Below are 27,236 nucleotides of genomic sequence, written 5' to 3'. Positions count from 1 at the left end.
GACAAAACCCCCAGAAACAATGCTGTGGGCTGTAGATTCACCATGTTGCTCATTCTGCACCATAACCGTCCAGATAGTCCACCGAGATTGTAAAGTTTCATTCAACACAGCTGCAAATCAGCATTTAAATCAGAGAGCTCAACCTCTCATCTGTACATACATTATACAACAGAGGAAGGTGATCTGAGAGACCGAACCTTTTGCACGCAGGTGAGTTATTATATTACCGACGAATATGACAAAAACTAAAGCCCAGCTCTAAGTGTGCAACAAAATCAGAGGGGACAGTTTTCCACGGCAGAGAAACTCACAGCTGACCGCTTCTGTCATCTGACCGCCAGACTGGACTGAGGGGAGGATCACATGACAAGGCACGCTCAGTTGGCCAATATATGAGCGAGGCAGCTTCACTGCCTCCCAACATCAAGCCCTGGCATCAAACGGACAGCAGATTGCATTTAAATGGACAAACCACGTAAGAATAAAAGCAGACGCTAGAGGACTGACTGCGCTCCGGCTAAACCGCCATGTTGCATCGACACCGTGCACCGTGCGCGCGCAAATTGAGATGAGCCAGTACAGGCGATAAATGATTAATGGTCAATTTCCCGGTGAGTCTCTGAAATATTGAGAGACAGCCCAGGCGTGTAATGCCAATGTAAATGGGTCTATTTTTAGCGCAGAGGAAGTCATGTGGAACATGCTGTTGGGTGGTGGGTGGGTGCGGGGCGTGGGGGGTTCTTTACTCTTACGGCTTTTAGAGGCATAAGACATGGAACAAAAGATGGGCAGAAATAAACACTCCACCCACATTTGCATGTACAGCCACTTTTCATGTGGAGTATTAAACTTTTAGATACACAGAAAGGGAAATGGAATAAATTATTTCAACACTGGGAAATAGATGGAAAGTCCCTGCTCTCAACCCCTCCTCTAGCCCCCCCAGCCCCGCGCATCGCCTGTGGCCTCCTACGCCTATTAAACCTTCTCCTCTCACTTTGCCTCATGAGATTGTTAGAAAGTGAAAGGGAGGGGAAGTGACATGCTAAAACCTCTTTTTAATGATTCTGACGAGAAGGAGGGGGGTTTGGCGGAGTGTCATGGCAGCTGATGGGGGAGAAGGCAGGCGGTCGCCTCACACCATCCAGCAGATGTTTTCATAAATCCCCAACTCAAAGCAAACTTTGAAGTGGTGGTATTATGAGTTTTTCAGGCACACAGTACCATTTTATAGTTAATTCACTGCGTTGCTTTCTGTATAAAAATGCTGTTTATATCAAATATCACTGAAAAGAAATTTTACTTTGTAATTTAACACCTTGATATTGGTCCTCTGTCTCTTTAAAAGCTCCTGCTCTTTCTGAACTCTGCCTTCAGGAAGTCATCACAACATGGCTCCTCTTTTAACCCTTTAATAACGTTTTTATCAGCGTTTCATTGAGAAGTAACTGGTATAATGAGCTCAGCAGACTTCACCAGGTGTTTGATAATTCCTGCTGGCTAGTCTGAAGGAGCTGAGTGAGGGAGTCACGGGGGACAGCTGCTCTGTGAGGCGGAAGTTCGGACGTTTTGAAACTGGAGCTTTGAGAAAGAGCTTGAAGGCGGCGTTTGGTCTACCTATGTGTTTTGCATGAGAGATTAAAACATTCCTCAAACTTTCGCCATTTCTGACTAAGTTCTCCAAAAATGTAGAAAAGTTATTTACAGTTAAACTTGATTAATGCCTCCAAAAGTTCAAACTCTTTTTCTGATTGTTTAGATCTAGAACAACAGAATTGTTACAGATGTCAGAAAAGCAAAGATGAATTCCCTCGACTAAAACAAATTTATAGGTACGATGTTTCTTGATTTTAAAAAAGTGTTTCACACAATCATTCAAGTCATATTTTTTAAACCAATTGCAAAAATAGGAAATAGGAGAGCCTTAAGAAGCTTCTTCTGCATCACCTTTCCATATTTAGTTTCATTTGTTTGGCTGCTTGTCACAAACATCTCCAAATTTTAATCAGAAATTCAGCAGAGGTTTGAATATTAAACTCCACAACACGCCATATAACAGTTGGTTCTATCACTTTCTTTGAGTCTTTTACAGTTTCTAGTCTTCATTAGAAGTGAAACACATGAAGAAATTATCGAATGAATCATGAGGGAAAATACTTTTTCTTGGATGGTCTTAGTATTGTGGTTTTAAATAATGAGCAGCCAGACAAGTGAACAAATATAATAAATGAAAGTCTTTGATTCACACCACAGAAGCAGATTACTGTGATTTGCATTAACCTGTTCTATGTTTTTAACCCTCCTGGTCTTAGTGTGATGCTCAGTAGGACCGTAGCAGATGTCACGGTCAGATAGCTGCAAATTGTCCTGTCAGACTCTCAGTTCCCGAAACCACACATACACACAAACACAAAACTTGCAAAAGTACACACGAGCTCAGTGCAACCCCATCGGACCACGCACAAGGTAAAAAGCTGATGACGATCTCCATCTCTTAAGACCATGTGAGAGTTAAACCTATTTCTCTTTGCTAACTGATTGTTTTCTTCTACCTGAGCTGTGTCCTGCTGTGAGGAAGTTATTCATGCTTCACAGTAGTAGTTCAGATATCAAATGTCATGACACAGAAACCAACTCTTGAAGGTTTCTCAGTGTGTATTACTTTCAGTTTATTTGAGTTCATTAATAAGCAGCTATCATATTTTTTTTTAGCTGTTAAAATGTCAGCTCTCAGCATGTTGAAACTAGGCTGTGATTTTCCACCTGAAAAGTGCTCAGTGGGTGCAACTCAGAGATACTGACATTAGGCTCATTACTTTAAATGTTTCCCTGCAGTATTTTGTGGGGGTGGAGGGGAAATGAGTTTTATTAAAGCTTGTAACATGAGCCTGGCACTTTCTGGTGAAAATCCTTCATGCATTAAATTGTTTGGCTGTTTGTTTTGTGCGTATAATTAATAAATCTGTTCCAAGGGAACAAAAACAATCTTAGTAATACAAACCCATTCAATCCATTAAAAAGGTTTTTTTTTTTTCAACTCACCAAGTGAAACACATTATTTATGTTAATTACACACACGGGCCTTTATTTTGGTTAATTATGACTATTTTTTGTTCACAGTAAAAGCAAACACCACATTTATAAATAAATAAATAAAAATTTAATAGAGAGATATGAGGTTAATGAAGGTATGTTTAATACCTGCTTAAATGTTATTCATTTCATTTTAAGGCAGAGAGTAAATGTGTCTCCCTCTGGTGGCACTAAGGTGTATTGTAACTTTTATTTCTAGTCGCATTTGGGCCTATCTTAGATATTGTCAATATCCTAAAATAATTGCTTAATTTATTTTCTTTTTTTTGCCTAAGTCATTTTCTGGGAGGAGGAAGGGGGAGGGAAGGGGGGTCATGTTGTGAATATGACAGTGCACTGTTGTAAACTATTTCTAAAGTTTTGATGACAAGTTTTGTAAATTGTAATTGTGGGAGAGATCAATGATAAAGGACTGGACAAGATTCATATGTATGCATTTACTGTATTTTGTTGACAGACCATGTCCTTGTTAAGCAGAAAGGAAAAGACATCACTGCACAGCACAAAGGGAAAAAAATAAAATTACAGTTGGGAACTTGAGACAATCTCATATACCTCCTGCCTGAGCTACTTTTGTCATCTGAGCAATTCGATTTTCTCACAAATTATCTGTCTCACATTATAATGCCAAAACATGGAGACAATTTTAAAAATATATAGATATAGCAACAGAAAGATATTCAGAATGAATAAAACTGTGCAAATACCAGCAGGAATGTAAAGATTTATTTAATTTGTTGGGAGTGGTGACGTTTTAAAGTCTTAAAGGGGCAGTATTATACAAAATTTACTTTTCTTAGCTTTATATCTTGTTATAATGTCACTCCCTCATGAAAAACAAACATGGAGTGTCGCCTTGATTCTTTCATGCATGCTTAAGAAATATTTTAATCTCTATGGAAACCATTCAGATGTGCATAACGCTTGATGGGACCTAGCTCCGCCTTAGAGGATGAAGCTCCTCCTCTGAGCTGCAGTTTCCAAGTTTCCACCTCACAGAGCAGCTCTCCCCCACGACTCCCTCACTCAGCTTCTTCAGACTAGCCGGCAGCAATTAGCAAACACCTGATGGAACTGTGCATCTGCTGAGCTCTTTGTACAAGCTACTTCTCTGAAGGTGGAGTTTTTAAAGAGACACCGTCCCAATTTCAAGGTGTTAAATTAAGAAGTCAAATTTCTTTTAAGTCTTATTTGATATATGTCACATTTAGAGTAAAAAAAGGGGATCTATGGAAGAGTTCCAATAGCAAAACTACTGACCAAAATTAACCTATTGTATGGAAGAATTTAATTGCTAAAAGTCAAAATCATATTGAATGTGAGTGCAAGATTTCACATCTTTGCTATTAAAATTTGAAATGCTCGCTGTCAAAACTCTAGTTTTCTTTCCAATATATTCTGTTGACACTCAGCTGTGATGCTCCTTACATATAAGATGATATGTTCTCTTCCATATTAATGCCAGATTTATTCCTGATTTCTTTGTGGCTTTTGAATTGCTTGTTTCTTTGAGCAGAGTAAATAAAAAAATAAAGAAACCTTCAAACCTAGTAAATAACTTTGGGTAACTTGGCTCTATCTGCAGCTGGGCAGTGAACAGATAACCCCCATGCTTCATCAGCATGTTCTTTTTCCTGTTTTCCAGGAAGCAGATAAGTGGGACTGACAGGTGTGCCAGTTTCTGGGGGGTGGGAAGTGGGAACAGACCACCTGAACCACTGTGGTAAATAGAGCTTAGATGAGCCGATGCCTCACAGTCTGAACTATCCAGACAGGATGAGAGGTTTTTGGTTTCTGCTGGTGCTTGTGTCTGTCGCCAGATCTGAGCGGCTCTTCACTGGGTGAGTTTGACGTTTAAAACTAGCAGTGGCGTTTGTTTTAGCTTTAATTTTGGCATGAACAGAATGTATTAATTAAGCTCATTAACAAACTGTTAAAATATTAATAAATAGATGAATCAGCATTCTGTAAGTAATTCTTAAAATTAAATGATATCGAGCATCTTTTCACACTGGTGTCTGGAGTCTAGATGGCCACATGAAAAGCCACAGCATGGATTTGGTCCCTGGGCCTTAAATTTGGCACATGTTCCTAAAGACTGTTTCAAGGACCCAGTATTAAATATTTTCCAGCCACATAGAATCACTTTATAGCACAATCAAATAACTATGATAACTTCAGTTGTTAAAAAAAAAATAAAGGCTATATGTATCAGCTTACAAGAAAATTTGACTTTGTAATTTAACACCTTGAAACGCCTGTCTCTAAGAAGCTCCTGCTCTTTTTGAAACTCCACCTTCAGGAAGTCGTCACAACATGGCTCCTCTATTAGCCCTTTAACAACATTTTTACCTGTATTACTGTACTGCACTGAGAAGTAGCTGGTATAATGAGTTCAGCAGCTACGCAGTGGAGCCGGGTGTTTGCTAATTGCTGCTGGCTAGTCTGAAGGAGCTGAGTGGAGGGCACTTGAGGTAGGTCGTCCTTCTGGATTTCAGAGCAGTAGAAGAAAAAAGTGAGGAAAAGGTGTTCAGTTTGTCCTCTGCTAGTCTAAATATATAGCAGCATATCTACAGTGACGTGTTGAACAATTATTTATTGGTGATCAATAGAGTCAACCTGCTAATCTACTGTTGATTTGCCATGAGGCAACCATTTAAGAAGACATGAAATTGACTGGATCAGATGTGTTTCAGTGACCAGGTCATCAGAATCGATGCCCAGTCGGAGGAACAGATCAAGCTGCTGCAGATTCTGGAGTCTGAGGAAAAATGGAATGTATGTAAACATACACACTACACACACATTTCACACAGTCCCACACAGTCATCCATATTTAGCCTTTCTTAGCTGCATGTTGGACTGTTTTATGCTTCACCTGTATTGCATTAAATCACAGATAAGTTTTTCTGTCTTTTATTTTTATTTTTCTTTACACTTTCTTTTAGCTTAATTAAGTAATTATCTCTTACTTGTGCATGAGAGTATGGGGATTTTCTGAATGGCTCATGTGGTATTTGTCTAGGGCAATAAAGTTTGTTCAAAAGAACATAAAAAATCAGACTGAAAAAAGAAAACCCTTGAATCTCAAATGTAGTTTTAAATATTTTTTTCAGTTCATATTCTTTTTTTTTTTCAGTTTCAAATTTCTTTTTCTTTTGAACAAACTTTACAGCCCTAATTTAGCTCCATGAAGCACTCTCTCCTAACCACACTTGAAAAAACAGTAGATCTGTAAATCAACCTAAGCTGCTGTGCTCAAACTACAGGTGTCAATCATCTCCTTCCTGCTGACTCTCTGATTCCAGCTGGACTTCTGGCGCCACCCGGTGTCCACGGAGCTTCCCGTTGACGTCCGAGTGCCCCGCAGCCACCTTGGTGCCGTGAAGGAGTACCTGCACGCCCACAGCATCCCTTTCACTGTCATGATTGACGACGTCCAGGTTGGTAGTCCTCAGAGGTTTACTGGTTGACTCAGAAGGTGACATGAAGTCACGTGTGAGCTTAGCATTGTCTTCCCTGAACATTCAGGAGCTGCTCGATCAGGAAAAAGCTGAGATGAGGGAGAACCTTATCAGGGAGCGTAACACCAGGAACTTCAACTTTGCAGCCTATCATCCTCTGGAGACGGTACGACTCATACATCGGCAAATCGTTTATTTATTTATTCTGGCTGAAATAAACTCCAAATTCACGATTGTGAACTGCAACCGATGACTTTCATGTCTCCACAATGTGATGGAATGGAAAAGTTTTACAGCTGGAGCTGTTGCTGAAAGGTTTTGTCTAAAGCAGGGGTGTCAAACTCCAGTCCTCAAGGGCCGCTGTCCTGCAGTGTTTAGATGTGCCACAGGTAAAAAACTGTGGAATGAAATGGCTTAATTACCTCCTCCCTGTGTAGATCGGTTCTCCTGAGCCTTGCTAATGACCTAATTATTCTTTTCAGGTGTGGTGCAGCAGAGGCACATCTAAAAGTTGCAGGACTTCGGCCCTTGAGGACTGGAGTTAAGAGATGTCTCTGACTGTGACCATGAAAACTGTGCTGGTGATTTGACATCACTTGCTACAATGTAATAACAGTCAGTTTTGTGCCATACTTCTTTCCACATTTTGTTGTGAATATAACTCTTTTGTCTCCCTTTAAAAAAAGAAGCAAAAACCAATGTGACCACTATCATGTTTTACTGTTCAGGTTGTGTATTCAGTGTCGGGCAGTGTTAGCCACACACCGCATTTTGCATGTAGGTTAAAGTTTAGTCTCGTGTGACCAGAGCGCCTCTTTACTGTGTTCCTTACATGGCTTGAGAAAAACTACAACCTGGAATTTGTGTGGCGTTGTTTCACAATGGCTTTCTTCTTACAAACATTCCAAAACGGTCAGATTTGTTGAGTGAACCTATCACTGTCCAGTCAACAGGTTCTCCCATCTGAGCTAGCTCTTTCTGCGTTACCATGGGCCTCTCTCCTCCTTTGATAAATGTTCTTCTTGTCTTGTCTATCACTTCAGGTCAGCGTTCTCAAATACCAGTCTTCAAGGGCCGCTGTCCTGCAACTTTCAAATGTGTCACTTGTCCGACACATGTGGATTAAATAGTGAAGCTGCTTCACTAGCACAGTCAAGCTCTACAGAGCTCTGCTAACGGGCTAAAATTGTAATCAAGTGTGCCAAAGCAAAGAGACATCTCAAAGTTGCAGGATACCGGCCATTGAGGACTGGAGTTTGAGATCATTGGTGTACGGAGAATTTGCCTTCACACTGCAAACAAAAAAACAAACATTTACTATTTATTTTCATCCCCTTTGTTGCCATTTTATTCCTAATTGTAAAAATTGCCTTACCTGTCTTTGTGTGCTATCAAACAGGCTACATGTTTTTGTTGGTCTCAGGTTTTGATCCATCTCCATACAGATCTACAGCTGGATGGACACGCTGGTGGCTCAGCACCCAAACCTGGTGACTAAGCTGGAAATTGGCAGATCTTATGAGAACAGACCCATGTACGTCCTCAAGGTAGGGAAACTGTTGGCTTTGCTTTCATTAGACAACACAATTAGCTTGCGTAGACACCCTGTTCCATAACTTCCTTTAAATCAATATGTTTGCTAACTTTGTATTTAGTTCAGCACTGGAGGTACCAATCGCCCTGCTATCTGGATGGACTTGGGTATTCACTCCAGGGAGTGGGTTTCTCAGGCCACTGGGGTGTGGACGGCCAACAAGGTACAAAACGCCATTGACGATACGTGGGTCTCTATAGGACTCCCCTGATCTATGTGGTGTGTTTATGAATAATTGTGTCAAATCAGTACATTGTGCTCTCACCCAGATCGCCACTGATTATGGCACCGATGCCTCTCTGACCTCCGTTCTGAACACCATGGACATTTACATGCTTATTGTGGCCAACCCTGATGGTTATGTTTTCTCCCACACCAATGTAAGGAACCACCACTGCTTCAAATTACTGTTTCCTGTTAGAATTTAGATTGAGTGTTCCCACAGCTATAGTCGTACCTCTCCCATTTCTCCATTTTTTAAATAAAAGGGGCATTATTATGTAAAATTGACTTTTTAGAGGAGGCTTAGAGGAGCCTTAAGGCGATGACTACCTGGAGGTGGAGTTTCATAAAGAGCAGGAGTTTCTTAAAGAGACAGAGACCGAATTTCAAGGCATTAAATTACAAAGCCAAATTTCTTTTTAAGTCATATTTGATATATACAACATTTTTATAACAATTGGAGGAAACATAGGTACTTGATTGTGCTATAAAATGGCAATATATGCTTGGGCATAATACTGCCCCTATAAAGAGCTTAATAAAATACTCTATAGGATACACACTGACTGGTGCTGTGTGATTTACAGGACCGGATGTGGCGTAAGACGCGTTCTCCAAACTCAGGCTCGTTGTGTGTCGGAGTCGATCCCAACAGGAACTGGGATGCAGGATTTGGTGGTCAGTGATTTTCAGTTACAGCAACATCCTTGAATTTGTTTAGCATAACCAGGATATGTTTTCAGTCCAGATCAGTTATTTAAAAAACGGGACAATACATATTAATGAAGGTTAGCATGTAAATATGTAAGATTATAGCCAAGAGACTAAACTTTTGTGTCCAGGTCCCGGTTCCAGTACCTCTCCCTGCTCTGATGCCTATAGGGGCCCCTTTGCTCACTCTGAGATCGAGGTGAAGAACATTGTGAACCTGGTCCAGAGCCATGGCAACTTCAAGTCCTTCATCTCCGTCCACGCCTACTCCCAGCTCCTCATGTACCCCTATGGCTACACCTGCAAGAGCGCTGCTGATCAGGCTGAGCTGGTATTAAATTAGGCTCTAGAGTAATCCAGGAGAGGGAACACTGAAGATAAACCTTGAACTTACCTTTATGTTGAAAATATTTCTTTTAAGGTAGTCAAACAAATGTTTGAGGTTGCTAGCTGTATCTGTTCACATGCCAGCTGATCTTGAGTCTTTCAGTTTAATTTACTACAAGACCTGGAAAAGCACAGGAATGTCTCATCGGCTGTTGCAAAAGCTAAAAGTTTACTCCACTTAACAACCACCTTAACTTCACCGTAGTAGCACAGATATTGTTAGGTTTTCTTGTGAATATGTAGATAAAACAAAATCTACTATAGAGCGGTACACTACAGATCCTACTCCATCATACCTAGCCTTATTTAAAATTTTTCAGCTGTTAAAATCATACTATGTTTTATAAGACCTGCATTGTTTCTGGCCAATACTTTACACAATTGTACTTTTGGGCACAGGACTATGTTGCCCGTGCTGCAGTGCAGAAGCTCACGTCCCTCTACGGCACCACATACAAGGTTGGAAACATCTGCAACATCATCTGTAAGTAACACTTTCCCTCAGAGCAACATTTCAAACCCTACTACTAATGTATGATCATGTTTGCCATCTTCTTCTTCTCTTTTCAGATCAAGCCAGCGGTGGGAGCATTGACTGGTCCTACGATGTGGGCATCAAATACTCTTTTGCCTTTGAGCTGAGGGACACCGGTTGGTATGGTTTCATCCTTCCTGCCAATCAGATTATCCCAACTGCCTCAGAGACTTGGTTAGCCCTGAAGCACATCATGGAGTATGTTCGTGACCACCCATATTAGTGGGCTATTGATTCTGGGACCAATAAAGCTACTTTTTGTCTCAGTGTATGTTGTGTCTTTGTGTTTTAAGGTTGTATTTAACACATTTGATATCGGGCTTATGGCACCAGTAGGATGGACGCAAGTCAAGGTTTAGGGCTTTGGGTCAAAGCCTTCAGTTTTATTTGAATTACCATGAACACAGAAGTACTTAAAACTTTGAACTACACTCCCTTTGGTCCCCATAAACATATCTGCCAAGTCTGAAGTAAACTGGATGAAAGTTCATGACGGCATTGATAAGAAATAAAAGTCCTCTAAATGTGTCTTCTTCACATCTTCATTTTTTTTTCTTTCTTCAAACATTTGTTGATGTTCACTATATGGGACCAAGTGACAAGGTTATGGGTCAGACATGAAGGCAATGAAATTCATTGCTAAGAAAGAAACAAAAAATGAAGGTAGAAAGATATAAGTGGCAATGTGAGAAAAAAGAGGATCAGCGATTATGAAAAGCTAAGGAGAGTCAATATGCTTTAATTACAGAGTAACAATCTTCAGCAACTGAATTATTTCAGACATGGTAAGGTAATGTAATTTTATTTTATTTATATAGCACATTTTCAGCAACAAGGCAATTCAAAGCGCTTTATATGAGTTAGGAGGAAATATAAGCGAAATAACAAACCAAAGGAAAGAGTATGGCATGTTTTCTTCAAATCTAAACAGATTGAGAAATATACTCTTTCCATGAATGCTATTCTCTTGTAAGATTACTGTTAGACCTCACCTGATTATTTTTGCCTTTAAACAGTGAATTAAATTGAGACATGTCTTTTAGTAACAAAAACAGATTTAAAAATAATAATAAATAGCCTTTATTAATTAATGCAAGAGGAGTGCATACTGCATAGAAGCTTTCCATAACTTTAGAAGCCTAACAGCTTTTGTAATTACAGTGTTTTTTGTTTTTTTTGAAAGGTATGCTTGTTTTCCCGCCTCTGACACTCCGTCTTGTTCAGAAGGTTGTTGCGCAGATAATTTAGCTGCTGGATCCACCGTGGACCAACATGGGTTATCTCAAACAAATTGATATTGAAAACTTCAAGTCGTGGCGTGGGAAGCAAGTCATTGGACCTTTTATGCGATTTAATTGTATTATAGGCACAAATGGCTCCGGTAAGTGAACCTTTGAATACTGTGCTAACCTTCTTGTTAGCTAGCAATGTACAAACTGCGTCAACTAGCTTGTTAAACTGATGTTGGGCCGCTCAGTTTATTATGATAAAAAGGGATGTTAATGCACTAAGTATGAAGATAACATATAGTCAAATTGGAGCCTTGGAGTTAAAAGACCTCAGAATATAATTTATAAAGGAAATAAATATGCTAGCGGAACTTGTTAACCGACCATTCTTTTCTTTTCTAATGTTACTCGGTGGTCATTTTGGCTGTGTACTGCTATGTTATTGAGATATTGTAATTGTTTAATGTATGTAAAATCGCTTAAAGGTAAGTCCAATGTGATGGACGCCCTGAGCTTCGCCATAGGTGAGAGGGTCGCCTCTCTCCGGGTGAAGCACCTGCGGGACCTGATCCACGGAGCCCACATCGGTAAACCTGTGTCCGACACCGCGCGTGTGGCGCTGCGCTTCTTGAATGACGACGAGATAGAGACGATTTTTTCTCGTACAATAACAGGTTAGTGCAGTAAGTCGATTTAGGCCAGTGGTGCCCAGAGTCGGTCCTCGAGGGACTAGGGAGAGAACTAAAACACGCAGGAAGTGCCCAAAAGAGAACAGTCATTTTATAAAGAATAGAATAGGTGTAAGAGGCACTTCCAGTTCTTCTCCATCATAAATAATGCACAGTATAAATTAACCCACGAAGAACAGCAGGTAAAACTATTTTCTTTTCGATGACCAAAAAAAGAGAAAGTGTGATATAATGCCCAATTGAATGAATAGAAACAAAATACAATTCCCAAGGATTGTATGGTCAGATTTTATTTTGATAAAAAGCACATTTTAAAAATAACACATCTACATTTGACTAACTGATGAGCACCGTTTTATAGATTTTTGATAAGTCCTGAATGGTTTTGATTAAACCCATATTGCCTTTGATAAACAGTTAAGTTTTGTACACTTCTGAGATTGTGCATCTCCTGCCCCCTTCATAGCCATAAATTATTCTTCACTTTGTTTTTTCATATTTCCAGGGGACTCTTCTGCATATCATATTAATGCATCTCATGTTTCGCATGCTAAATACATCGAGGAGCTTGAAAAGATTGGCATCGTGACCAAAGCTCAGAACTGTGTGGTGTTCCAGGTAAGATGTTAAGATGTTGTAGCATTGTAATTAGATTTATTTATTTTATTTAATTTTATTTTTTTTTCCCAAAAATTTAATTGTCATCCCTGCCCTAATTCAGGATAATGATATTTTAATGGTCTAATCTTTACATACATCTTTACGAATGATAACAGCTGAAAGCTGAATTTGTAAAAGGCTAAATTAAGAGAAACGGGACAAAAAGTGGCACAAAATGGAAAACGGTGGAGAAAGTAAAGATGTAATTCACCATGTTTCTCTGAAGGGGGCGGTGGAGGCCATAGCTTTGAAGGACCCAAAGGAGAGGACTAAGATGTTGGAGTGCATCTGTCAGTCCAAGCAGTACGCTGCAGAATACAAGACGAAGAAAGAAGCTCTGATGAAGGCCAAGGAGGACACACAGTTTCACTTCAACAAGAAAAAATCGGCCACTGTGGAACGGAAACAGGTGTCCCTGGAAAAAGTCGAGGTGAATAAAATTAGTAATGCATTTAGAGCTTTTAGTAAAATTAGTATTTCACCTGCAAGCTAATAACCTGAAAGCAAAATAAGTTGGTGTAGTTGTGCTACATTTATTGACAGAGTGTCATTAAAACATCTTAAATTAATTTGTCTAAATTAGAGCCTTGAAATGATTGAAATTAATTAAATAAAGTAGGTTAGCCGTTAACATGCTAATCACAGTTCTTCAATTTTGTGGGACTTTTCTGTCAGGCAAAAGTTTGAACAGAAATCTTCATTGTGTTCTTTGATGGTTGAGGCTACCGCTAACCAGGTGCTAATATTCCCTTGCTAGCTAATTCACTAGCTTGTTTTGTGTTAACTGGCAAATTTATCGGCTGTTGGCTGGACGAAGTTCATACGTTTCTGTGGAGACACACATCTTGAATTCCATACGTAAAGGCCTTTAAAAAAAGTTGTAAAAACTGAAATTAGAGTTGGTGAAACCAGAAATAAAACCTGATTTATTTTTCTAGCTGAAGCTATATTTTTATAGTGTAAAAGTAGAAAAAAAGGGGGGCCTGAAATATTAATTAATTTTGTTCTTAATCTAAATGTATATCTTGTGACCTGGTAAGTTGTTGCTTTTTTGAAAAATGTCACCCAAATTCTTCACCAAAAATCGTTCATCTTTGGTCTGGTCAGACTCTTAACCGGCTCATCCCATATTTCAGGCCCAGAAATACCAGGAGTTGGTGGATGACCTGAACCAGAAGCGTCTGCAGCTGAGTCTTTTTGAGCTTTATCACAACGAGAAGGGCATCGACGCCATCAGTGACACGCTGAGGGGGAGGAAGGAGATTGCAGCGGAAATGAACCGGGAGTTAGGTGCTGCGGAGCAGAGCGTCAAAGCCCACAAAAAAGAACATGGACGCCTCACTAGAGAGGTGCAGCACATGGACAAGGAGATCCGGTGTGTTTGTCCTGACAGCATTAAAAGCTTTTTTTTTTTTTTTTTTTTTTTTTTATAGTTTTGAGTAAAATCATGTTTCATCTTTGCGTACCATTAATCTTCTCTGCTGTTTCCTCGTGGCAAAGCGGTCAGGAGCAAGTCCTGACTCAGTCCAGGTCGCAGTACATCAAAGCCAAGGTGAACACGTCCCATCATGTGAAGAAGGCCGAAGAGATCGGCGATGCCGTGAAGAAGAAGAGACGGGCGATGGCTGCCAAGCAGCAGCAGCTGGAGGAGGATCAGCAGGAAGTGGTCGAGCTCCAGAGGGCCTGGAGGAGATACGAGAAGCAGACCCAGGAAGGAGTGGCGAGGGGCAAAGACATCAGTCTGGATGTAGATCAGGTAACCGTGCAGCCATGTGCAAACACCGCTCATAAAATCATGCTGGAAATATCCATTTTCAAGTTTCAAATAGTAAAAAAGAATTTTAAAAAAACAAAGGTTTGAAACTTGAGACACATGTATGAAGAAAATGTGTTTATTGTATAACTTCAGCGTAAATAATTCAAGAATGACTACATTAATTTACAAGAACATATTTCAACCTTTTTTTTATAGAATCTAAAGCCCTATTCTTGCATTCATAAAGCAGTTCAAAGCTTCATTCTCAACCACTTCGTGTAGCTTCATGTCCTTGCAGATGAATGTGGCATCAGCCTCCGTTAGTTTCTGGACTTGCAGAGAATTTTGAGTTTCAAATGCCTTCTCCAGCTGCGTTTGCCTTGGGAGAGGCACAGACTGCGTTTGTGTTTCGTTAAAAGGCTTCGGCAACCCGTTGTGTTTCCACAACATAGCAAAGCTTGCATACATCTCAGTTCTTATCCAGTTCATTGTTTAAATCCAAAATGTTTTCAGACATCAAGATCAATATTTAATTCATGTATCTAAAATCTTTTTTGTGAGGCAAAAGTTTGAAAAGGTGTGTGCATCTTTTCTTCATTTCAGACTGACTCAAGACAGTTGATGATGTCACAGTTGCTAACTAGCTGCTAGCATACTCTTGCTCACTAGTTTTTTGACATCTATCATTGAGGAGGAACAAACGATAATAAAGCCACTTGGAGTGAAATCCAACACACGGAACAACAAAAGTTTAACATTTTTCAACTTCTGAACAATGAATACAAAATAGGTGTTTATTAGGGAATCAGCTTATTCTCAGTCAGACAGGCCAGGATCAGAACCAGGGAATCCAAATTGGGGTCAGGCGGTTCCTGATCTCAGGGTCAGACAGACATGGGGCCAAAGCCAGGAGGTACAAATCCAGTGGAGGTCAGGATCGGGGACAGGAGAGGCACCTGGGCAGAAGGGAAGAGACAGACAGGTTAGTTACCGGGCAATTCGCTCATGTAGCTACAGCAGGCCTGAAGGTGTTACCACTGAGGGTTTCACAACTAGGGCTGTATAAATAAATTGATTTGGTGATATATATCGATATTTTCCGCCCTCGGAAAGTATCGATTTTTCATCCGCGAGTATCAATCCGTTAAACCATAGGTGTCCATAGCCTGACAGCTCTTTTTAACGTCTAGTTTGTTACGGTAGCAGCGAGACTCCGCCTCCCTCAGTCTAACTTTCAACTCGAGCTTAAAGTGCACATTATAAACTACACACCAGTTTTTAAATTGTGTTAATAGGCCAAGTATAACCGGAGTTATGCTAAAATTAGTAAACCATATTTTTCCGAATGTCAGAGAAATGTCAAAAGCGCCGCCATTCCCCGGCTTTTCCGATTATGTGAGAGGGAATGAGCTTCCAAACGTACAAAACGAAACGAAACATTAGATTCCTGTGTTTTTGGAAATGTAAAATCTTCAATAAATAACAATGGGCTGTATTTTGTTGCTGAGGAACGAAGTAAAGTTGCGCAAGTAACCGTGAAAGAGAAACGGAACGGAGAAGCGGCAAAAGCAGTGAAATCGCGAAATTAATGCAAATTTCGACTGGTAGCATTCACTTCGTAATTAGTTTTTAGTTTAGCGGTTTCTGTTCTGTATATAAAGGATTATCTGAAGAATGAACATGGGTTGATAACATCCGAAGCGGGCGCGAAGCGGGCGCGAAGCGGGCGCGAAGCGGCGCTGTGTTTTGAGCAGGAAGACGAAGAGGAAAAACCCCCAGCCGGAATCCGCAACGCAGTGAGGATTTCCATGATAACAATGGCTGATCGATCATTCTTATTAGCAACAGACAAAAAGTATCAGAGACTGAGAGTACTATGAGATGCTGGCAGTCTGAGAGGCAGCTACTCAGAGATCCAAGCAGGGGAATAGCGGCGCTGCGTAGCTGCAGGGAGTCGATCACTACGGGATGAGGCGGAGCCACTACTTGATCAGTTAGGCGAAAGCAGCTTACAGCCACAGCTAACTCCGGGAGCCAAGGTAGAAAAGCCTTTTTCCCCATAGTCCAAAAGACTGCATTTGTGGCTGCATTTTTACTCCAAAATGCAGGCACAGTGTCCAAAAGAAAAAACATAAGTGCAATCATTTGCATATTGAGAGTCTACAGAGGCTGATACCTCCCTCCTCTGCTCCTGGATTACCGTTTAAACTTTTGAGTTTTATGTCAAATCCACATGAATTAAATTCCAGCTGCAGACTGTTAGACTGTCCAATCAGAGTCAGGTATTGTGTAGTTGGCGCTTTTAATCAGTTTTCAGTTAACTAAATTCAAGTCTATGGAACACAAAATGCCACTAAAATCACTCTGTCCTTCTAAAATCTTTCAGAAAATCGTAAAAATGCACTGAATCATAGTGAATTGTATTGCTCAACAAATATTGTGACACATATCGTATTGTGACCAGAATATTGTATATCGTATCATGAAATTATTGTATCACTACACCCCTATTCACAACAATCTGACACCGTGTAGGGGGAAGATCTGTCCTTATATGGCAGCAGCTGGAGATCAGGGTGATGATGATGATCAGGTGTGAGTGGTCACAGCTCAGCAGCAGCTGTGACAAAAAGTCACAGCAGCTTACAGCTGCAAAACATCATGGAGCTCATACGAGCTCCATGATGTTTTGATGATAGCTGGATGGCCATAAGTCTCTGGGAAATATGTCCATTAAATCCTCTGTGCTGTGTCTCTCTAAGGCTTTAGTGAGACATATGCATTGTGCTGCCAAGAGCCACAAACAGACCTCAGACTGGATCCCCAACCACCGACTGTATTTGTAGTTTTTTTTTTTTTGTTTGTTTTAAATTCCATTGAAGATGGCTTTAAAATTGGTCTTTAAACGTCTTAAATTTGACTTGCTGAAACCTGCGGAACTGGAGACGGTATCCAGGAGTGATAATGATGATTATTATCACTCATTATTATCAGTGATAATAATGAAGTCTAAAACCACCATGTTCTGTGTTCCAGCTGCATCAGTACAAGGAGCTGAAGGAGCTGGCCCAGAAGCAGAGCGCTGTCCTCTGCCAGCAGGCCGACAAGCTGCACTGGGAAGTGAAAGCAGACAGTGAAAAGGTGGTTTTTGACCAGCGCAGAAAGAAGGAGATAGAGGTGCGTTTTGTCATTCCTCGTCGTACGAGCTCCATGATGTTTTGATGATAGCTGGATGGCCATAAGTCTCTAGGAAATATGTCCATTAAATCCTCTGTGCTTCAACTGAAACATATTTTGTAGGTTGCCATCAGAAACAACCAAACTCACCTGGAAGAATTCATGAGTAGAGAAGAGAAACTAGAGGAGTACACCCAGAAATGCAAGTAGGTCAAATATATTTGGTCTCTAACACAGAATTTCAATCACATTTTTTCTTATTCTGGGAAAGTCTGATTTAATGTAACCTGGAAAGAAAGTGCAACAAAGTTAACATTTTGACCCAGGAAGTCGCTTGAAGATCTTGATGAGCGGCAGCAGAGCCTGACTGCAGAGCTTCAGCATGTGACCCAGCGTGGTGAGGAGCTGAAGCAGGAGCTGGACCAGGTGATGGAGGAGCTGAGGAGCGCTCGGCTGGACAGCCACGAGACCAGGAGGCAGCAGCAGCGCCGGGAGCTGCTGGAGAAACTCCGCAGACTCTACCCTCAGACGGTCGTAAGACCAAAACCCCGACAGCGGTAAAACAAACCCCGCAGTGGTCCAGTTCGTCGCAAACTATTTGACCGCTTTGTGCCGTTTCAGTTTGGGCGCCTGTCCGACCTGTGCAGCCCGGTCCACAAGAAGTACCAGCTGGCCGTGACCAAGGTGTTCGGCAGATACATGAACTCTATCGTGGTGTCGTCTGAGAAAGTCGCCCGTGAATGCATCGCCTTCCTCAAGGAGCAGCGGGCCGAGCCCGAGACCTTCCTGCCCATTGACTACCTGCTTGTACGTCACATCGTTTCCCTACAAACAGGTCGACAGCAGAAGTCCAGAAACTCACACCTCTGGCGCTGACCGAAGTGACAGAAGTTGCTGTTTGTATGGCTGCTTGAAATTCCTGAAAATACTTCAGTTTCTATTAGGCGTTTTTCAAGGTTTGGAAAGTCCTCCATTTCTGCCAATAATCTGGCAAAGCAACAAGACAAGTGCAAAAAACAAGTGCAGTTTTAGTTCCAGTGGCAGATTATAATTAGTATTTTTATCACTATTAAGGAATTATTGGCATAAAACAAGCCCCTATATTGTGCTGAAAAGTTACTTCGGAGTTAGTTTTGTCTTATATCAGGTACATCAAGATATTTACACTAAAAAATAGACAAAAATATTTGGTAAGAGTTTGGTGCACCGTTGAGTTATCAAAGCGATGGACTCAGAACTGAACCTTTAGTCACATAAAGACAATTACAAAGTCAGTCTTCTATCACCGGAAGAACATTTCTAGGATTACAGATCCTTGATATTGATATCTAGACTGCACAGTTTTGTAATAAAGTAATGCATAACATTTGATTAAAGCCTAAATTTGGAAAACCAGATATCATCATACACCTAATAAAAGGACGGATGCCAGTCAAAAGGACAGTCAATCAGACTAAACTTTCAGTTCCTTTCTGTTGTTTTTGACTCTAAAGTAAAAGGAGAAAATGTGTTTGAATTTGACTGTGGGAAAAGCAGATGAACTCTGACCCTCGCTCCCCCTGGTGTTCAGGTGAATCCTCTGAACGAGCGCCTGAGGGAGATTCCAGGTGTCAAGATGGTGGTGGACGTGGTGCAGGTGAACACCGGCAGCGCTCAGCTGGGGAAAGTGGTGCAGTATGTCTGCGGCAACGCCTTGGTGTGCGAGACCATGAGAGAGGCCCGCAGCGTGGCCTTCGACAGACCCGACCGAGTCAGAGTAAGCCCGACGCGGAGCTCGTTTTATGTTGCGTCGCTGCTGTTCCTTACGAATATGTGCTAATCGCCGGTATGGGCTGCAGACGGTCACCCTGGATGGGACGCTATTCAAAACGTCCGGTGTTATCTCCGGAGGCTCCAGTGACCTGCGGACCAAAGCTCGCTGCTGGGAGGAGAAGGATGTGCGGCGTCTGAAGGAACACAGGGACCAGCTGATGAATGAGATGCGCGTTAGTCAACTAAATAAATTGCATGAAATGCTTTCACCTCGTTTGGTTCATTTTGCTGCTGCTCTTCAGAGTGAATCTGACTTCTTCTTCAGGACTTGTCGAGACTGAAAAGGAAGGAGGCTAATTTAAATCAGATCTTGGCTGAGTCTCAGGGAGCCCAGACCCGTATGAAATACACCCGGACGGATCTGGAAATCCTCCGGAACAAAACCATCCCCAAATGCCAAGCGGTAGGAGCACAGAGCTGCTGTGAGGTCTCTCTCTTATCTGACTGCTGGACACACATCTGCTGGTGCAGAAAAAAACAGATTCTATAGAGAATCACAATTCCTAGTCCGGATCATTCTGAATCAATTCAAAATGCTCAAAAATTGATTTTAAAATTAAGCTGTACGTCTTTGCTGCTCCTATTTGCAAGTGTGCTGCATCTCACATTACACAGCCACTGATTCTCCTCTTCAGATCAAACGTGTTGTCAGTTTTGTGCCTCTGACGGGTTTCAGGAGATCTCCCGTCTAGAGAGCGAACTATCAAACCTTGAGTGTCAGATCGAGATGCAGCAGGAGGATCTCGAAGCGAAAGATGCAGAGATGAAGAGGATCAGAGAACAGATCGATCAGGTGCAGCCTCTCCAACACGTTTACATTTAGAAAAGAACATTTTAGGTTGCTTAACTCTGGAGGTCCTGGGTTGTAAGTGTGCAACTAACGATTAATTATATACAAAATGGCACATTCTATAGATTTCTTTTTATTTAACCACTAAAACTTATTTTATGCTGTATTAGAAAAACATTAAAATATTCAAATAACTTGATTCCTTTTTTAAATGAGAAAATTTTATTGCCTAATATGCAACAACATAGCATTACTTTAGTAAATAAAACTCCACTTAAGGATTTTTGGCCAGAACCGTTTATATTTTTTTGCACAGTTTTTGCTCAATGATTGCTCTGAATGTGTTCTCAGCAAGTGCCCATTTTTGAGTCTAATGATTAATCAATTGCTAAGTTGAGGATTAATTCAACAATCGATTAATCACAATTAATCAGTTCAGCCCTACTGGAAAAATAATACAAGGACTTTGTTTTAAGTTTCTGTCAAGTTTTTATTTTTATTTTTTTTATTTTATTTTTTTACCTCATTTGTAGTTGTGTTTTGTGTACAGTGGACCGCTGGTATTCACATTTGCAAACTGTTAAAACTCCCTTTAGAAGGTTTTACTGCCAGTTTTAATAGTTTACACATCAAATATAGACCAATGTGGAATCGTACGCCGAGTGGAAACCCTCTTAGCACTAGAATATAACATCTGGAGTCTTCCTTATCTCCTCTCTTGAGGGTTCAGCCAATCATCCTCAGGGAAAATAAGTGCAGCTCCTGGATTGGTTATTTTGTAAAGGCCAGCCAATCACATGTCCAGTAGAAGTTCTGGCTTCCCAAGCTGCATTTACCTTCTAAGATTTTGAATATGGAAAACCTGTAATTTTTCACACATAACTATTCTTCTTGAGATTGGCACTATTCTGTTATTATTCTGTTCTATTCATAGATGGTGTTGGGAAGGTAATTGTGCTTGGGATCATGTCATGTTTAACTGTGTGGATCTTGTGTTTTTAGATCGATGACACAGTGTTTGCAGACTTCTGTGCTAAGATCGGCGTGGAAACCATTAGAGAGTTTGAGCAGGAACACTTAAAACAGAAGGCGGAGCTCGACAAGAAACGGTAAAACACACGTGTGTGTTTACATTGTTGTATGTATGAAGTTTAACCTGGCTAATTTGGTAGGATTATGAAGAAATAAGACAGAAGAACTCCTCCTCCCTTTACAGGTTTGTCCTGTTTTTCATCAAATTAATGTTAAAAGTTGCCAATAAGAGCTGGAGTAGATATAAAAATCTGTGTAAAAATAATAATTTAATGTATAAATACAGCCAAACTTGGTCTTATGTGATTATTTAGTGACAATTATTTAGTCATGAAATATCCCGTTATCCCACTTTTTATTGATTTTAACCAAGCAAACACAGGTCCGATTACTGTCGGAACTATATGATCCAGAAGTCATTTAGATAAGACCTTTCTAACAGGAAGTAGGCTAAAAGAACACATCAAGGTCAGAGGTCAATTTAAGAGTAGAGATGAAGCATTTACACAAAAATATTAAAATGCACACAGAAACTCAAACATAGGACCCTAAATGACCTGTTTAGACAGTTTAGCAGAAAAAAATTACACTTTAAAGTCAAAGTGACTGAAATGAAAATAGTTGGCAGTTGTTGAATGAAGGGCTCTATAACCAATTATGTTGAAGGAGCTTTTGCTTTAAATACTTTTATAAGTGAAATCATTTAAAAACTCTTTGAATTGACTCTTTAAGATTAAAATGATCTGAAATCTTAAAAAAATATACTTTTTTACTGCATTAAATATTTCAGTGTGGCCCCTAATTTACCCCTCTGAAGAGCCCTTTTGTAATGAAGGTCGTTCAAGATTCACATATCTTTCCCCGAAGGCTGGAGTTCGAAAGTCAGCAGGCCCGCTTGAACGCTCAGCTGGAATATGAAGCAGAGCAGCTGGCTCAGGAGAGGAAGAAACTCAGCAAAATGGAAGACACCATCAGGAAGGAGGAGCAAGCCACGGTGGAAAGCAGAGAGGTGGAGCCACTTTCCTACCTTTTGTGTAGCAACAAAGAGAAATAGGAGTAAATAGTTGCTGCTTTTCCATTGACCTTAAAATTTTGCAAATTAGAATTACGAAGTTGGAATTCGCTCAACGGAAACCCGGCAATTTTGCAAAATCCTTTTCCATAAGACGTTTTTGCGCTAGGATGAGGTGATTTATTGAAATTAGTGTATTTTGCAGAACTAAAATGGACACAATATTTTTCGCATTACACGAGTCACAGGATCAATAATCTGATGTTTCTACCGGAGGAAAAGATGGAGAAAATGACAGGAAGTGGTAGGATGATGATGGCGTGGCATTTTTTAAATGATTTATCACATGAACAAACTTATTCACATGTGACTTTGATATGTTTTTTTTTTGTTTTTTTTTGACATGAGCAGAATGTTGACCAAATTTTGCGCACATTTGTAATGGAAATATGCGCAACAAGTAGCCCAATCTTCGGTTTCCTCCCTTTGCTGTTATTGTCGATATATGATAACAGGCATTTAGCTTTGTGTTGTTTATTACCTGTTCTTTAAGTTAACTTTCACCGTTTTTCCCGCAGGTTGAGAACAATCTCCTTGAGACGGTAGAGGAGGTTCAGAACAAGCTTCTGGAGATGAAGAACGAGCTGCTCCTTAAAAAAAGCCAGGTGGCCTCAGTCAAAGCTGAGCTCAACCAGAAAACTCAAAAGCTTCAGGAGACAAACAAGTAAAGATCCCTCCAGTACCGGCACTTTCTCATCCCGTTTAAAGCAATCCGTCTCTGAAACACAGACCGATTTGTACAGCTGCTGTCGTCTTTTTGTTTTAAAGCTTTAAAATAATCCACAGGTGTTCTGAAGTTTCCAGTCTCTTTTAAAGAGACTCTTCAAATTAATTTGGATATAAGGCTTCTTAATTTCCAAAGGTGGTTAAACATTGAATAAAAATTGCACTAAAATTTGCGAATGAAATCATAATAGGTTTTTTTGGGCCTCCTGATTGGCTGCTGATATTTTACTACCAGGTTTCATTCTATATTTAAGGGATTTCTTCCAAACCTTTAAATTCATAGCTTCTTCAAAATCTACAAGTTTCATATACAAGTGTATAAATTCTGTTTATTTTAACACAGAGATGGTAAAAAAAAATTTAAATGATAATTTTCCAAACTTTAAAGAAAATACTGTAATTCATACATAGCAGTTTAATCTTGAGGTTCCCAAATAGGATTAGCTTCTCTGTTGGGACCCACAAACAATGCTACAAAATATGTAGAGAAAATTTGACTTCCAGAATATATATATATATATATATATATATATATATATATATATATATATATATATATATATATATATATATATATATATACACACACACACACATATATATATTGCATAAATGCTGCCTCATTTCTTCTGATTTTAGCGGGCCAAGCTATGCTAGCATGAGGAGCAAAGGAACTTAACAAATCTGACTGACTAATCAGAAGGATGAAGCGTGACAAATAACATTTTAATAAATTATTTTAACTTATGTTCTATAATAATGCTTGAAAAAACAGATTAAATTTTATGATGAAACTTTTCTGGTCAAAAAAAATGGTATTAGATTTTTTCATTTAAAAGTTTTTTTTCCTCACTCCCTCCAGTTTTCTGTCGCCTCTGTGGCGCCCCCTGGTGCTTCAGTTATGCCAGATCAGAACTCTCACAGAACGTGCCTCATTTTAATAAGTCAAAAATCAGACCCAGTCCGTAATCAGTGCTGAAAAAAAATCCCTCATTGATGTTATAAATGAATAAATGTGACTTAGAATTCAAAGTCAGCTGCAAGCTTTTATATCATGATTATGTGTTTATTTAAGAATCTCCATTAGTCTCTACCACAGTGCAGACTATTCCTCCTGGGGTCCACACCACAAATCAATGCAATAAAAATCATGTTTTTACAAATACTACCAAAAAACGACATAGTGAAATACCTTAAGACACAAACAAACTCAAAACATTAAATTCAAGTTGACCACCTCAACAATTTTAACATTTTAACAAACATTCCAAAAGGACATAATAAAATACCTTAAAACACACAAACAAAATTAAAACACAACATTTCAACAATTTCAAGGTTAGGTTAAAAACAAACTGATTATTACCATCAATCATTTGCCTGTTTTTACACGAGACTGTACAAGAAGAAGTTTGTTGGCGGGTGTAACAAAGCTTTTGGTTGAGGTGGAATTTGAAGCATGTTTGACCAAATTCTAATATCTTTACACTAATGGAGCCTGGAAGTTTGTGTTTTTATAGTCTAATGATCCAGAAAACTGCTGTTGGTGTTTTTGAGAGCGTCGTTAGCGTTGCAGCGTTTTTTCTGCTGTGGCGTGCGTTCAGAGAGCTGACGAAGCTTCAGCGCGAGGTCATGTCCGCGGAGACGGCTTTGGAGCAGAAGCGCATGGCTCGACACAACATGCTGCTCGCCTGCAAAATCCAGGACCTGCAGATCACCATGCTGTCAGGCAGCCTCAACGAGATCAGCGAGGTGCAGGTGGGGCTTCTGTTTCAGTAGCTTGACTGGTTACGGAATGAAACTGGAATAATATCAAAGCCTTGTATTTGTCGTTTTCCAGCTCATGACGGATTCAGAAAGTACCACAGCCACGATGGACATTTATGAACGAGAAGCTCAGTTCGTTATTGATTATTCTGAGCTGGAAGAGGAGCTCACGGTGAGAAGAAGGTTATGATAGTTTGGGGTTTTTCACTATAGTTTGGTTTTATTTCATTGGTTTGTCTAATGAAAACACAACAGAAGATGCCATTTTCAAAAAAAACTATTTGATTGTTGTTGAAGAACCAACTGACTGTAGTTTTCTCCTAACTTTTGCTGTTGCCATTTTGTTTACTGGTGCTGTAATTTTCTGTAAACTGTATTTTGGGGGGGAAAATAAACAGTTTCACATCAGTTCGAAAGGCTAATAAGTAGATCCAGAAATACAAAAATGGAGGATATTGTATCTATAATTTCATTCTGTTTCACTTAGTTTTATAAACTCACAATATAGTTCCAGTTAGTTATAGTTTGTACTTCAGTTAACAAAAATGTTTTCTCGATTTCAGTTTTTGTGATTTGGTTAGTTTTAGTTGACTGTAATAACCTCAGTCAGCTAAAATTCAGCCGGGTGAGAGATCAGCTGAATTATTTTTCCACTCAACTTCAGTTGGACGTTCAGTGTGCGTGTAATGACTGTATTTATTGACAGCGTCTGCGTGATGAGGAGCAGCTGGAGGCTCACATGGAGAAGCTGAAGGAGTCGGTCTCCTCTCTGGAGGAAGTGCTGCAACGCACCACTCCGCCTAACCTGAAAGCTCTGGAGAAAATGAGGAATGTGAAAGACAAGCTGCAGGGGGTGACTGAAGGTGGTTTCATTTTCCTGCCGTTTTGTGTCTTTGCTCTTGAGTTTTACCTTCTAGCATAAAGATATTGACAGTATTGATGCCATAATATCTCCCAAGAGTCTAAACCAAACCCCAAAAAAGAAAAAGAAAAGTTTGTTCAACTGTTGGGAGCTGAAAGAAGTACTTTGTGAAAATGTACTAGGGCTGTACTTTCTGTTGAGATATCCAGAAAGTTTTCTGACCCTAATCAAAGAAAAATATTCTCAAAAATTTGCTTTGCCTTCTATTTTTGTTGTTTTACATATATCAGTCATCTAGCTGTCTGGGAATGAAACCTAAATGTTTAATTACCCAATCAATAAGAAAATAGGTCCAGCTGTCACTGCTACTTTTACTTTCAAGCATTTGGCATCTTTATCAGAGCAGACACTGCCGTGTATTTGAGTTGCACTGGTTCTGTAACTTATTTATCAAACTGTTATTGCTGCAGTGCCTAATGTGAAGTAAGGCTACATCATTTTTGTTTGGATTACCAAACCGGACGACGTTCACATGTTACATATAAGAACCGTTGTTTCTTTATTTAGAAACAGTGGTTTCTAAATAAAATTTCCTAAATGCATTGTTAGGTTTAGTTTTCCTGTGACTGATAAACTTGGCCTCTCTCTTCCTCACTCAGCCTTTGACGCCAGCACCAGAGCAGCCAGGAGGTGCAACCAGGAGTTTGAGCAGGTCAAAGCTCAGCGGTTCCAGCTCTTCAGTCAGTGCTTTGAGCACGTGATGCTCGTCATCGATCACATCTACAAACGGATATGCAGAAACAGGAGTGCCCAGGTGAGAGCACTCCACACAAACCCCCTCTGAGGACTGCAGGACTGGCTGGTGTAAAACACAAAACCACGGCAGACACAGGAACAAGTCGGCCATCTTTTTCACTGCTCGTGTTTTCTCTGTAGGAAAACAGTGACCAGAAACTTCTTATTTGCTGTTTTTTTCCCCTTATTAAACTGTTGATCTGTTCTTAAATGACCATATCTGAATTTGATCTTTACATGAACATTTTCCATGGGGCTGCAAGGCCATTCTGAGTGCTGAAAACCCAGAGGAGCCATATTTAGGTGGCATCAACTACAACTGTGTGGCTCCAGGGAAGCGCTTCATGTCCATGGACAATCTGTCTGGTGGAGAAAAGGCCATCGCCGCTCTCGCTCTGCTGTTTGCAATACACAGGTAACCTGGGTTACCAGGTTCAAAGAAATCATTTGCAAAGTGTAATTGTTATTGTTGTTGTTATTATTTTTCTGTCCGTCATTAATGAATTAAGTCTTGTGCCTCTTCCTTTAGCTTCCGTCCAGCTCCTTTCTTCATCTTGGATGAGGTGGACGCAGCTCTGGACAACACCAACATCAGCAAGGTGCAAACCTCGTTGCTATGGAGAACGCATCTGGATAAAAACAGCAATAAGCAGAAATAAATAAATGGCTCCATAAAGTCATTTATGTGTTAAATATTGCATTCAGAAAAAAACACAATAAGAACTTTTCTAAATTATTTGCCAGTACAGAGAATCAGTGTGTATTTACCATTTTCAAAATATTAGTTTAAATATAATTTAATTTGATAAATCTGCAAATAAATGAGCAAAGTAGAAAACAAGAGTGTAAAAAATGCAAAGAGG

General features: G+C 40.0%; 2 protein-coding genes across 3 annotated transcripts in view; both read left to right on the top strand.

Annotated features, from left to right (window-relative positions):
• The first annotated feature begins 4,824 nt into the window (after positions 1-4,824).
• On the top strand, positions 4,825-10,277 carry cpa4 (carboxypeptidase A4). Its single transcript, XM_015040569.1, has 11 exons — positions 4,825-4,934; positions 5,790-5,871; positions 6,402-6,536; positions 6,625-6,723; positions 8,003-8,104; positions 8,213-8,314; positions 8,421-8,531; positions 8,961-9,051; positions 9,216-9,415; positions 9,871-9,955; positions 10,042-10,277. The coding sequence occupies exons 1-11, from the start codon at positions 4,840-4,842 to the stop codon at positions 10,227-10,229; spliced, it is 1,290 nt and encodes a 429-aa protein (XP_014896055.1). The 5' UTR covers positions 4,825-4,839; the 3' UTR covers positions 10,230-10,277.
• An 843-nt stretch (positions 10,278-11,120) lies between these two features.
• The window catches only part of smc1b (structural maintenance of chromosomes 1B), a 20,734-nt gene continuing 4,618 nt past the window's right edge, over positions 11,121-27,236 (top strand). The window contains exons 1-23 of one of the 2 annotated variants that reach the window (XM_015040567.1): positions 11,121-11,387; positions 11,721-11,909; positions 12,430-12,542; positions 12,811-13,014; positions 13,721-13,959; positions 14,085-14,340; positions 17,377-17,517; positions 17,641-17,723; positions 17,844-18,048; positions 18,139-18,324; positions 19,088-19,273; positions 19,356-19,502; positions 19,595-19,732; positions 20,006-20,122; positions 21,122-21,228; positions 22,019-22,160; positions 22,742-22,887; positions 24,554-24,707; positions 24,790-24,888; positions 25,423-25,579; positions 26,238-26,392; positions 26,637-26,788; positions 26,903-26,972. In XM_015040567.1, coding sequence (XP_014896053.1) covers positions 11,279-11,387; positions 11,721-11,909; positions 12,430-12,542; positions 12,811-13,014; positions 13,721-13,959; positions 14,085-14,340; positions 17,377-17,517; positions 17,641-17,723; positions 17,844-18,048; positions 18,139-18,324; positions 19,088-19,273; positions 19,356-19,502; positions 19,595-19,732; positions 20,006-20,122; positions 21,122-21,228; positions 22,019-22,160; positions 22,742-22,887; positions 24,554-24,707; positions 24,790-24,888; positions 25,423-25,579; positions 26,238-26,392; positions 26,637-26,788; positions 26,903-26,972 — 3,495 coding nt within the window. In that variant the 5' untranslated portion in view covers positions 11,121-11,278. Of the gene's footprint in view, positions 11,388-11,720; positions 11,910-12,429; positions 12,543-12,810; positions 13,015-13,720; positions 13,960-14,084; positions 14,341-17,376; positions 17,518-17,640; positions 17,724-17,843; positions 18,052-18,138; positions 18,325-19,087; positions 19,274-19,355; positions 19,503-19,594; positions 19,733-20,005; positions 20,123-21,121; positions 21,229-22,018; positions 22,161-22,741; positions 22,888-24,553; positions 24,708-24,789; positions 24,889-25,422; positions 25,580-26,237; positions 26,393-26,636; positions 26,789-26,902; positions 26,973-27,236 lie in introns of both variants that reach the window. The other variant, XM_015040566.1, reaches the window with a different exon arrangement.

Source organism: Poecilia latipinna, unplaced genomic scaffold (genome assembly GCF_001443285.1).
Source record: "Poecilia latipinna isolate Pla-1442-1.1 unplaced genomic scaffold, P_latipinna-1.0 Scaffold517, whole genome shotgun sequence".
Lineage (NCBI taxonomy): Eukaryota > Metazoa > Chordata > Actinopteri > Cyprinodontiformes > Poeciliidae > Poecilia > Poecilia latipinna.
Note: the sequence above shows the minus strand (reverse complement) of the source record. Positions and strands in the feature narration are given on the sequence as shown.

What these genes read in the sequence shown, in the direction of transcription:
- cpa4 (XM_015040569.1), top strand. Translation starts at nt 4,840, where the DNA reads ATGCCTCACAGTCTGAACTATCCAGACAGGATGAGAGGTTTTTGGTTT. An exon ending in CCTATCATCCTCTGGAGACG is followed by an intron (nt 6,724 to 8,002) that starts GTACGACTCATA and finishes ATCTCCATACAG; the next exon opens with ATCTACAGCTGGATGGACAC. An exon ending in CTGGGATGCAGGATTTGGTG is followed by an intron (nt 9,052 to 9,215) that starts GTCAGTGATTTT and finishes TTTTGTGTCCAG; the next exon opens with GTCCCGGTTCCAGTACCTCT.